This window comes from Pelodiscus sinensis, chromosome 8 (assembly GCF_052426305.1).
Source record: "Pelodiscus sinensis isolate ZL-2025 chromosome 8, ASM5242630v1, whole genome shotgun sequence".
Classification (NCBI taxonomy): domain Eukaryota; kingdom Metazoa; phylum Chordata; order Testudines; family Trionychidae; genus Pelodiscus; species Pelodiscus sinensis.
In genome coordinates this window covers 19994701-20007157 of record NC_143059.1, presented here as the reverse complement: position 1 = coordinate 20007157, position 12457 = coordinate 19994701, and the positions used below count along the sequence as shown (strand labels likewise).

Here is a 12457-nt window from a genome sequence, read left to right as displayed (position 1 = left end):
GAGGCCGTAGAGACAACCTGTGCAAGAACGGATACCAAGCTTGCCTGGGCCAGGCCGATGCTATCAGAATCACCGTTGATGCCTCCGTTCTGATCTTTTCTAGTGTTCTGGGAATGAGAACTATTGGAGGGAACGCGTACAGTAGTGATTTCTTTCAGCTGGTTAGTAGTGCATCGCCTAGTGATCCCTTGCCGATCCGTGCTCTGGAACAGAACAGGCGACACTTCTTGTTGGAGGCCGTCGCAAACAGATCTACCAGGGGGGTGCCCCATCTGTTGAAGACGTCCTGAATCACATCTTGCCTCATCTCCCACTCGTGGTCGACGGGAAAGTGCCTGCTTAGGGAGTCGGCAATGACATTGGCTATGCCAGGTAAGTAGGATGCTGCTATGATGATATTGTTCCTTATGCACCAGTTCCATCACCATACCGCTTCTGTGCATAGGGAATGTGACCTCGCTCTGCCTTGTCTGTTTAGGTAATACATCGCTGCCATGTTGTCCGTAAACACTCTGACTGTCTTGCCCTTCAGGTGAGTACAGAAGTGTTTGCATGCCAGGAATATTGCACACAACTCCAGTCTGTTGATATGTAGACGCCTCTCGGCGGGAGACCAGCGACCTTGTATGCGTTCATCGCCCATGTGCGCACCCCATCTGATAAGGGAGGCGTCCGACGTCAGCTGTATCGATGGGATTGGTCTGTGGAAAGGCATTCCCATGAGAATGTTTGATGCCTTGGTCCACCAGCGCAGAGCTGAACGTGGAGCGGAGGAGAAACTTGTTTGTGAATGTTGTGTCTTCCCGGCACATACACCGTTGACAGCCAGTGTTGCAGGTTTCTGAGGTGGAGGCGTGCATGGGGAACGACAAACGTGGCCGCAGCCATGTGGCCCAGGAGACGTAGACAGGTATGTACTGAGACTACTGGGCCCTTGCCTAGTAGAGTGACCAGGTCCTTTATCGCCTGGAATCTGTCCTTCGGTAAATAGGCTCTTGCCGTCTTTGAGTCGAGAACTGCCCCTATGAACTGTATGTTCTGCGTTGGAGTGGGAGTCGATTTCGACTTGTTTACAATCAGTCCTAGAGAGTCGAACACTTGTCTGACCGTTGTGACCATGAGGGATGGTTCTTCCTGCGATGTGCCCTTTATCAAACAGTCGTCCAGATAAGGGAATATGATGACTCGTATTTGCCGGAGGTGCGCTGCAACGACTGCGAGGGTCTTTGAGAATACCCGTGGAGCCGAAGCCAGACCGAATGGGAAGACACGGTATTGGAAATGCTCGTCCTTTATGATGAAGCACAGGAATCATCTATGTGCAGGATATATTGTTATATGAAAGTACGCATCCTGTAGGTCGAGGGCCGTGAACCAATCATTGTTGTCCAGAGCTGGGATGATCGTCGTGAGCGTCGTCATTTTAAATCGCTGTTTTCTGAGGTAGTGATTCAACTGGTGCAGATCCAGAATAGGTCTCCATCCCCCCATTTTCTTTTGCGTTAGGAAATAACGTGAATAGAACCCTTTTCCTGTGAAGTCCTCTGGGACCTTCTCTATCGCCCCGATAGCTAGTAGGCGATAGGCCTCTTGTTGCAGAAGGTCCTCGTGAGAGGGGTCCCTGAAAAGGGACGGGGATGGTGGGGTGGTAGGAGGGAGGGATGTGAATGGGATGGTGAGACCGGATCTTATCACCTCCAACACCCATTTGTCTGATGTTACAGCAGCCCATTGATGATAATAGGGTTGTAGTCTGTGATGAAAAATGGGCTTGGCATCTCTGGCAACGATTGGAGTGTTCAGCACGCCCCCGACATGGGAGTCAAACCTGCTGTTTGGGCGCCCCGGCATTGTTCACTCTAGTCGGGTGAGGACATCTGCGCTGTGGTTTCTGCCTAGAATGACCTTTATCATAAGGAAGGTTTTGTTGTCTCCGGAATTGATAGTCATATCGTTTTTGGAACGGAAAATATTGTCTGCTGCGGAAAGGTGGGACGTACATTCTGAGAGTACGTAAGGTTGTTCACGAGTCCTTCCCTGTATGGAGTACGTCATCCGTTTTTTCCGCAAAGAGCTTAATCCTATCGAATGGGAGGTCTTCCACCTTGGATTGTAACTCTCTAGGTACTGCGGCCGTTGCTAGCCATGAGGCCCTTCGCATGGATACTGCCGTAACAACTGTTCGTGCCGCTGTGTCAGCCATGTCACTGGCAATTTGCAGACCCGCTCTGGCACACGCATATCCCTCTTGAATTATCTCACGGAGGAGAACCCTATCGGCCTCGGAGATTCGTTGTGCAATTTCCGTCAATCTTGCAATGTTATCGAAGCTATGGTTGGACAAGAGAGCCGCATAATTAGCGATACGCAGGAGCAGTGTGGATGAAGAATACACCTTCTGTTCAAAGGTGTCTAGCTTTTTTTGCATCCTTGTCAGCTGCTGAATTTCTGACCTGTGGGTTCTTTGCTCTCTGCAAGGCTGCGTCCACCACCAGTGAATTTGGCTGGAGGTGTGAGAACAGGAACTCTGCCCCTTTGGCTGCTATGAAGTATCTTTTCTCCGCCCTTTTACACGATGGGGTAACTGAAGCCGGCGTGTTCCAGATCTCTGCAGCCGACTCTAGAATTGCCTCATCTAGCGGTAAGGCCGCTCTGGATTGATGCCTAGGGTGTAAGTTCTTCCACAACTTATGTTGTTTCGCTTGCACACCGTTAGTTGAACTTCCTGTGACTGTGCTACCCTCTTGAATAGGTCTTGGAATTCACAGGCATCATCTGGTGGTGAAGGATCCCCCACGAAAACTGCGGAGGGTGATTGGACATCCCCAGGGGAAGCTGCAGGCGTGTGCTCGCCTGTATCCAAAATTTGACCCTCTTCCGGGTCAGCGAGGACTGATATTGAGGGTGCCGTGGGAAGGGGCGGTTTTGGTGATTGAAGTCCTTGATATTCAGGGGCATGCGGTGAAGCCCATCTATGATAGGGCTGGTGGCAACAGCAAGAGTGGGAATTGGAGTGTGATGTGCCCTTCCTTATAGGGGCATGATAACTCCTGTGAGTATGATAATCATAATCAGGAGATGATCTCCTTGATGTATATCTGCTGTTGTGCCTGCTCCGATATGATCTGGGAGGAGAGTAGGTTGGCGAGAGAGATCTATGCGGAGAGCCACCTCTATAAGAGTAATTCGAGCAGGAGCGTGTATGATTGCTATTATACGCGGAGGAATAAGCCCCCCTGTCTGAGTGACATGCAGGAGGGGAAGGCTCCGGTGAGAAGTACAGTGAAGATGACCTGGAATGGTACCTAGGTGCTGATTTCCTTGCTGTCTTAGTAGGAATAGCTGCCGGGGACTGCTGGGTAGCTGTCAGGTCTCCTGCTGTGTTGCCATGGTGACGCTCAGCGCCCGCCCGGCTGAGAATGCCTTGAAGGCAGAGATTGCAATCTCGGTGCCGAGGGGTGGGAGGACTGAGCAGCTCTCGGCCCCGAGTTAATGATCTCCCTCGGCACGGAGCGATTGCTCTCGCACGGCACCGCGCTCTCACACGGCACCGGGTTAATGCTTTCCCCCGGCACGGAGCAAGTGCTCTCACACGGCACCGGGGGTGCTCCGGGGGAATTTCTCTCTTGCGGTGCCGTCTGCCCTATCGGCACCATGCTGTGAGCCGTGGTCTCCCGGTGCCGCTGTGTCTTCTCTGGAGCGGCCAGTGCTCGCTCCTGTGGAGGGGTTGGGGATGCCTTTCTCAGCAGTCCCGACCCCGTTGCTGCTTCTGACTCGTCCCGCTGCTGCGGGGACAGTTCCCTGTCAGACGGCATAGCTGGTGGCATTAGCGGCATGGCCAGCTTATCCCCCAAAGGGGTTCTGGTCCGTACATGCTCCCTATGAGTAGGGGCAGCCGCTTCAGAAGCCGAATCTGTGCACGGCTTTGCTGGTTCTGCCACAGACCGGGGAAGCGTTTTAGATGCCGATCTCGCCTCCGACTTGTCCTGGCTCACCCGCGGCAGGGGGACAGCGGGGAGCGAGCGGGCGGGAGACGCCTTTTTTTTTTGTTTTTGGCACCCCTGGGGATAGCGCCCTTCTCTTTGGAGCAGCTGTTTGCTCCTGTGTAGTTTGTGCCGGCTGAAGAGCCTTATCGCAAAGGAGGAGCTTGAGCCGGAGATCCCTGTCCCTGTGCGCCCGCAGGGTTAACTTCAGGCAATGGACGCATTTTTGGGGTACATGGGACTCCCCCAAACAACTGACACATACTGTGTGTCCGTCTGAGGTTGGCATAGCATCTTTGCGCTGGGAGCACCTTTTGAATCCTGGTGTCCCAGGCATGATTCAATTACCTAGGCAAACTGCCGCACTGGCAGAAATTGCCTAGAAAAATGTCTTTCTTTCTTTCTTTCTTTTTTTTTTTTTACTAACTAACTAACAGGTAACTAACTATCTAATAAAAACTAACTAATTTACAATGTCTTTCTGACAGGATTTGCTCTGAGGAGATCACGGAGCTCCGCCAGCAACCTGGGGCAGCTGAGAAGAAATGGCAGGGGGGCCGGTCTGCGCTCGTGATCAAAGGCGTGAAAGCCGCGCGCTGCAGGGGGCATGCGCAGACCGGCCGAAGACGGCTCTGAAAGCTTCCGACCAGCGGCGCCGGGACAGACCTGACACCTAGAGTGGAGCACCCACGGGGCCACTCGAAGAAGAATCTGTTCGTTCCCTCTGTGGCACTTCAGCTCTCCCACCTTAGCCAACAGGGAGGGGTGGTCTATGGCCATGCCAGCCCAGGTTCCTTCTCCCTCCCTGGGCCTGTCAGCCAGGCCCAGGCTCCTCCTCCTCCCTGCCAGCCCAGACCCCTTTTCCCTCCCCTTCCATACCAGCCCAAGCCCACCTTCTCCTCCCTCCCCCACCTGCTGCACCAGTCCGAGCTCCACTTCTCTCCCCAGTCCTTTGTTGCGCCAGCTCAGGCCTCCCTTCTCCTTCCCCTGCCCTGCCAGCCAGGGTCCCTTTTCTGCCCCTGCACTGTGCAAGCCAGAGTCCTTTCTCCTTCCCTCCCCCTCATACCGGTTACATGCCAGGATCGTCTCTAACTCCAGTGGCAGGGGAGGCGCAAGGGTGGCGCAGCAAGATGCAGGTAGTGCTCTGGGCACACGGTGTTCTAAGGCACTGCAGCTTGCTGAGGTGGAGAAAGCAGCAGTGCGGGGGGTGCTGCCTGACTTCTCCCAGTACGGTACTGCCTGTGCTGCTCACTGCCCAGCCTGTCCACAGAGCCTAGGACCACCCATCTGCCTGCTAGGAGCAGAAGGGAAGTAGGAGACAGGTCGCTGTGGTGACTCTTGTGTGGCCTGGGGGTGCTCTGGCAGCTGCAGTAAGTGCAGTTGCTGGGGAGGGGTGAGTTTCCACAGGAGCAGCCAGACTTTGGATGGTCAGGCACTGCAGTCCGGCTCCCCAAGAGCATGGTGATGGTAAAGCCCTCAGGAGCCCACTGCTGGCACATAAGCCCGGCTGGGTGCCCCGCTCCTAGAACCTGTCCCCAGGCTGCTGTCCCAATCACCAAACCCCCTGGCCTGTCATGGCGGCGATATGGGGTCTACACGCTACTGTGCCATGTTTCTTGGCGTTGAAAGTCCTGTGATGTGGGGTGGAAGAAGGGGGGTAGAGGCTTGGTTTAAAATAGCAATTCTAAGTGCCGAGGGGAAGCAATGATGTCTGACTCGAGCTGGGAGGGAGGGAGGATAGAGGGGAGAGGCAGGCAGGTGGTACATAGAGCGACGTGATGACATCACTCGGTTGTCCCGCAGAAAAAACTTTTTTTTAATATATATATATATATATATATATATATATATATATATATATATATATATATATAAAGAAAAGTCTTATTTAAATAAAAAAAATCTGACATTTTTTAAAAAAATCATTAATTTTTATTCAGCCTGGACTAAATAAAAAAATCTGTTTCTCACCTTAGCTTTGTCCATTTAACCTGGCAGTGCTAGCTTTACAATTATGTGCAATGCTGATAAAAACAAAGTTATGCTACTATTCTCCATTACAATCAATGCCAATTTACCTTATATGTAGGCTCAACATCCTGTTGGTCTGGGCTTGATGGCATCGAGAGTGGGATGTCCTGAAAATAGACAGTCTCATCATTCTGCAGGGAAAAAAGGAAAGGAATGAAGGCTTAGCTTGTTTACTAAATATCTTGTTCCCAAAGTCAGCATTAGATACCAAAGAATAAAAATTGTGAAAATTAAGAGTTAATCTCAACTTTTTCACTGTCACTTATTAATTGCAGACTTCCTAAGAATGAAGAGCTACATTTCAAAATTCAAACAAACTATAAAAAAAATCAGTGAAACCCTAAACTGCTACCATACTTTTTTTAGATCAATTTTTTATGACATTCTACCCTACTCTTGTATTTCATTGCATTTGCACTTCTTACAAAGTGTAATAAATTGCAATAAAACAGTTCTTGATCAAAATGTATTTTAAATGCTGTGGTACTCTACTTATGATTATTGTCATTTAGCTGGCACCATCTCTTTACTTACAATTTTTGCCTTACAGAAGAATGGTCTGTCAAAACATCTTGTTGATAGTGACCACACACGTTACAACTCAGGACAAGAATCCTGGCTCTCAACTATTTCAGATGCACATCCAGAAAAATAATTGGTGAGAAGGACACAGTGGAATGGAAGTCAAAAAACCCCTGAAGGAATGTATCTTATTGTTGAAAATCAGGCCAGAGAGGCAATGTTTCACTTTTCAAGCATCTCATGAATCTGTTTCCATTTAAAAGTTGCAATAGTTAAGAAAAACAGTCTGTAAATAAAGTGCGATTCACATTTAAGTTATACTAACATAGCTCATACCTCAACTAGGGATAATTTTTTAAACTCAACTATACTATTGCTTGTTTGGATGACTAATGCAAAATGAACCCTTTTTCCCCCCCAAATCAGGCCAATATGGCATGGAGTGAAAAGGCACATTTATTGTTATTTTTAGCAATAGTGCTGGATTCTGGAAATAAACACAATAAATAAAGTTAAAAAGATCCTGAAAAGATGACAACAGATAATTGCAGGACTGTTTCCTGAAGCATTTAAATAGCCATGATAAATAGCTGATGATATAAAATGTCCATGTCAAAAAAGAAATCAGACAAAAATCACTGAAGAGAGATTTTTGTGTCACATTATCACACTTGTATTGCAATGTTCATATGTAGCCTCAGGTCATTACAGAACATGACACACTATTTTAAGGTTCTAAAATAATTACCATGGATGTGTGTGTTTTGCCCCCTCTTACATATGAAATAAAAGAGTTACTCACCTGTGTAGTAACATCTGTTCTTCGCGATGTGTGTCCCCGTGGGTGCTCCACTGTCAGGTGTCGGGCTTGTCCCAGAGCCGCAGTCCGGAGATTTTCCTATAGCAGTAGCCCCTGGAGGACCGCGCATGTGCAGAAGCTGCCTCGCGCCGTTCGCACCCTTTCTGTAATGTGCAGTCCGTCCCGCCAGTTCCTCCTAGCTGGAACATCTGAAACATACAGAAGGACAATAGTTCTGAAGCAGGGAGGAGGGCGGGTCATGGAGCACCCACGGGAACACACATCTCGAAGAACAGATGTTACTACATAGGTGAGTAACTCTTTTTTCTTCTTTGAGTAGTGTCCCCGTGGGTGCTCCACTGTCAGGTGAGTGTGAAGCAGTGACCAGAGTCAATCTCGTGCTTCAGCGTCAAGACCTCTGCACCGTGGAGAGCACTGCGTGCGTCACTGCCGAGTCTGTAGCCAGGATGCGTTGGAGGGTGTAATGTCTGGCGAAGGTTGATGTCGAGGACCATGTAGCGGCCAGACATATGTCTCGAAGCGGCACATGGCTAAGAAAAGCTATAGAGGTAGCCACACTCCTAGCAGAGTGGGCTTTTGGTCTGGTAGGCAAAGTTTTGTTCCGTAATGAATAATAATGGGAAATACAAGTCACAATGTGAGACAAAATGCTCTGGGAAGAGAGCTGTTCGCTTCTGGAGTAATCCACCATTGACAACAGGAGACATTGTGACTTTCGAAAAGGTCGCGTCCTGTCAGATAAAAGGCAAGTGCTCGTCGAAGATCCAGCGTGTGTAGGCACGCCTCCTCTGCAGGAGTATGTGGTTTTGGATAGAAGGTAGGTAAAGTGACAGGTTCATTAATATGAAAAGGCAAATTGACCTTTGGTAGAAAGGCAGGGTGACTGCGTAAAGTTACTGCTTGTTCCATGAACATCGTATAAGGAGAGTCAGCGGCCAACGCCGCCAACTTGCTCACATGACGGGCGGATGTAATAGTCAAGAGGAAGCAGATTTTCATGGTAAGAGTTCTCAAATCGCAAGTTGCCAATGGCTCAAAGGGTGGTCGGGTAAGGGTATCTAGGACAAGGTCCAGATGCCAAGGCTTCGGGATTGGTCTGTACAGGGGGCAGAGATTCATGATGCCTTTTAGGAACCTCTTGGTGAGCGGGTTGGCGAAGATGGAGTGTCTGTCTATAGGCAGGTGGAAGGCGGAAATTGCTGCCAAATGGACCCTAAGCATAGATAATGGCCTGTCAAGTGCAAATGAAGGATGTAGTCCAGAACTTGCTGAATAGTAAGTGAGGAGGGGATAAGGCCTTGTGGCTGACGCCAAGAGTGAAAACGACGCCACTTATAAAGGTAAGATCTCTTTGTGGTTTGTCACCTCCTTAGTACCAAGATATCTTTGACAGCCTGGGAGCATGCTAGCTCCGGGCCTTGAAGCCAGTCAGGAGCCATGCTGTCAGATGCCGTCAATCAACGTAGGGATGAAGGAGCAAGCCGTGCTGTTGTGACAGTAAGTTGTGTAACTGTGGTAACTGCCGTAGTTGAGACACTGACATCTGCATTAGCTGAGTTATCCATGTTTGATGAGGCCAGAAGGGTGCTATTAATATTATGATAGCTCGGTCTGAGCACCTTTGGAATGAGGGGGATTGGAGGGAAGTCGTACGAGAGGCTGTGCGCTCCCCAGTTCATGAGGAAGGCATCCCCCTGAGAACCGGTTCCGATGCCTACTCTTGAGCAGAAGAGGCGGCATTTCTTGTTGCATCACGTGGCGAACAGGTCTATACTGGGGTATCCCCAGGCCTCGAATAGGGTATGGGTCACCTGGTCGAGCAATTCCCACTCATGCTGTAGATAAAAGGACCTGCTCAAAGCATCGGCAATGGTATTGCTTTTGCCCAGGAGATATTTTGCCATGATGGTAAATGTGGCGGCAGATGGCCCAATTCCATAGGCAAATGGACGCCACACAAAGGGATCTGGATCTGGCCCCGCCATGACGGTTGATGTAGTAGACCGTACAAATATTGTCGGTGAGGATTTGTACTGTGGCTCCGCAGAGGATTTGTACTGTGGCTCCGCAGATCCATTGCACGAAATGCCTGCAGGCATTGAAAACAGCACGCAGCTCCAGAAGTTTACATGGACCAGGTACTCATGTTGCGGCCATAGGCCTTGAACTTGGTGATGCCGCATGCGTGCACCCCACCCCACGAGGAATGCATCATCGTAATCTGAATGGATGGTTTCTGGGCGTGGAATGACACACCACCTAATGTATTGGCTGGGTCGAGCCACCATATCAGGGAATCTCTCATGTGCCGTGGAAGGACTACAAGTTTGTGAGTGCTGTGAATGCCTGGCTTGTAAACTGTGAGGACCCAATGTTGGAGATATCTTAGATGGAGACGTGCATGAGGGATGACATAAGTGGCGGTGGCCATATGGCCGAGCAGCCTCAAGCAGGTGAGTATGGTCTACTTGGGTGTGGTAAGAAGAACATTTGCTAGGTCTTGAATGGTATGAGATCTGTCAAGAGGTAGGTATGTAGCAGCGGCTTTTGAGTCCAGTCTTGCCCCAATGAACTTGAGCGACTGGGAAGGAATTAGAGAGGATTTGGGTATGTTTATGAGGAGGCCAAGCGCTTTGAATATGTTCGTGGTGGTATTGACTGCCGCTCGCACCTGTTCCATAGTAAGGGCCTTTAAGAGGCAGTCATCCAGGTAAGGAAAAATAGTGATGCCTGTGCAGCAGAGATAAGCGGTTATGACGGCTGGAGTCTTGGAAAACACTCTAGGTGCCATTGAAAGACTGAATGGTAACACTGTGTACTGGTAGTGGTCGTCTCCAAGAGTGAAACGAAGAAACCTCTGGTGGGCTGGATGCACCGCTACGTGAAAGTACGCATCTTGGAGGTCAAGAGATGCGAACCAATCCCCTTCATTCAATGCAGGAATGATAGAGGCTAAGGTGACCATCTTGAACTTTTGTTTCCACAGGTGCCTGTCTAGTCTGCGAAGGTCTAGGATAGCCCTCCATCCCCTGGACTTCTTCTGCGTGAGGAAGTAGAGAATAGAAGCCTTTTCCTCTGAACTCACGTGGGACCCTCTCTACTGCTCCTACGGCAAGTAGACGAGAAACCTCTTGTTGTAACAGAGGTTTGCGAGCAGTGTCCCTGAAGAGGGATGGGAGGAGAGGGCTGGGAGGAGGTCAAGTGGAGAAAGGAATGGCGAGACCGGAGGCGATGATCTCTCTGACCCATTGATTGGTGGTTATGGTACACCATCTGGTGTAATAGGGTCGTAGGCGATGGCGGAAAAGCTTGGCATGGTCATGAAAAACCTATGGAAAGGGAATGGCGCGCAGTCTCTCAACCGACGCATCAAACTTGCTGCCTTGGTTGCTGCTGGTTCAACATCTTTGTGGTTTGTAGATGTCGATGCTGCGGTCGTTGTCTGTGCCTAGTCTGGTCGTAAGGCCGGAATCTGGGTGTGGCATAGGAGAAGGGCCTCTGCCTGTTGTACGGAACAAACTTCTTGCTCTGGAAAGGTGGAGTGTATATTCCGAGTGTTCTCAGAGTGGTGCGTGAGTCCTTCCCGGAATGAAACACTTGATCTGTGTTCTTGGTGAAGAGGGAATGCCAGTTGAAAGGTAGATCTTTGACCTTAGTCTGAAGGTCCTTAGGCACAGCAGCGAAGTGAAGCCACGATGCCCTACGCATAAAAACATGCTGTTGTACATGAGGCCAAATAGGCAATGTCGAGGAATATTTGGAGGGCGGTGTGTGCAGATGTATAGCCCTCTTGTACCACAGCCTTGAGGAACTGTTTCTTAGGCTCAGGCAAGTATTCCAAAAGCGGTATCGGTTTGAAATAATTGTCGAAATCGTGTTTGGCCAAGTGGGCTGTATAGTTGGCCATCCTCAGGGTGGCTGTGGCCGAGGAATAAACCTTCCTGCCCAACAGATCTAGGCGCTTAGTCTTTGTCCTGCGCTGTGTTTTTCGTGTGCGCAGTCTTAGACTTTTGTTGCACCGTGTCCATAACTTTAGAGTTGGGTGGAGGATGCATGAATAGGAATTCTGCATCCTTGGGATCCACAAAGTACTTCTTATCAGTACGCTTGTTCATAGGAGGTACTGATGCTGGGGTCTGTCATATTTCATTTGAAATTTCCAATATGGCCTCCTCAAAAGGCAGGGCCAGCTTTGGCTTAGTGGATTATTGCAGATTCCTCAAGAGAGGATGATGCTTCTGAGGCACATCCAAGATGCGCAAGCTCTGAGAGTGAGCGACTCTTGAACAAGTCCTGGAACTACTTGTAGTTGTCAACCAGGGAGGGATCTCCAGGAAAAACTGCATCATCTGGTGACGACAAAGACTGGTCTGTCGGCAAGCCCATAAGTTGCTCCTCATGGATAGGTGGACGCTGAAGGGGCATTGCCCGTGGGTGTCGGTGGAGCCTGTGCCGGAGGGATAATCTCCTGCGTAGAAAGGTGAGGTGAACGTGAACGCTCTGGCGAGATTGATGGCAAATGAGGAGCACCACGGGAGTACGTGTCGCGACGATAGTGGCGAGTATAGCGACCACCATAGCAACGCGGAGAGCAGCAAGGAGAGTAGGGACTAACGCTCCTATGTCGGGAATAGCATGATCGTGATGGCGAGGCGTCCGAGCCCGAATGGATCGTATAATGAGAAGGAGATCTGGACCGGTATGAACGGTAGTATTGTGAGGGTGATGCTCGTGGGGATCTCCAGTAGTAACAAGGTGATGACCTGTACTGAGTGCGACCACGTCTGTCTACATAGGGGGATGGTGAGTGCTCAGGTGAGAACACTGCCCTGTAAGGAGATGGAGAAGGGGGTAGGGACATGTTGAGCCTTCCTTTGCGCCTTCGTTGGCAAGGTGGACCTCTGTGGTGGTGGTGGTGGAGGTGGGCTAGCTGGCACCGACAACACTGATCTGGCATCTGATGTGCTTCAATCGATGGACGGTGATTTAAGCAACAGGGACGGCGGTGCCAGGAGTTGAGGCAGAGTCCTTGGTACTGAGATGTTATCCGGTACAGGCCCCCTCCATGCACCATGTGGGCTGGTCGGCACGGTCAGTTCTA

The 12457-nt window shown here is 50.1% G+C and overlaps 1 protein-coding gene across 9 annotated transcripts in view; it reads right to left on the bottom strand.

Annotated features, from left to right (window-relative positions):
• Positions 1-12457, bottom strand: part of CCSER2 (coiled-coil serine rich protein 2) — a 223055-nt gene that overhangs the window by 78828 nt on the left and 131770 nt on the right. For all 9 annotated transcript variants that reach the window (XM_075934845.2, XM_075934839.2, XM_014576098.4 and 6 more), the window contains one exon: positions 6062-6145. In XM_075934845.2, coding sequence (XP_075790960.2) covers positions 6062-6145 — 84 coding nt within the window. The remainder of the gene's footprint in view (positions 1-6061; positions 6146-12457) is intronic.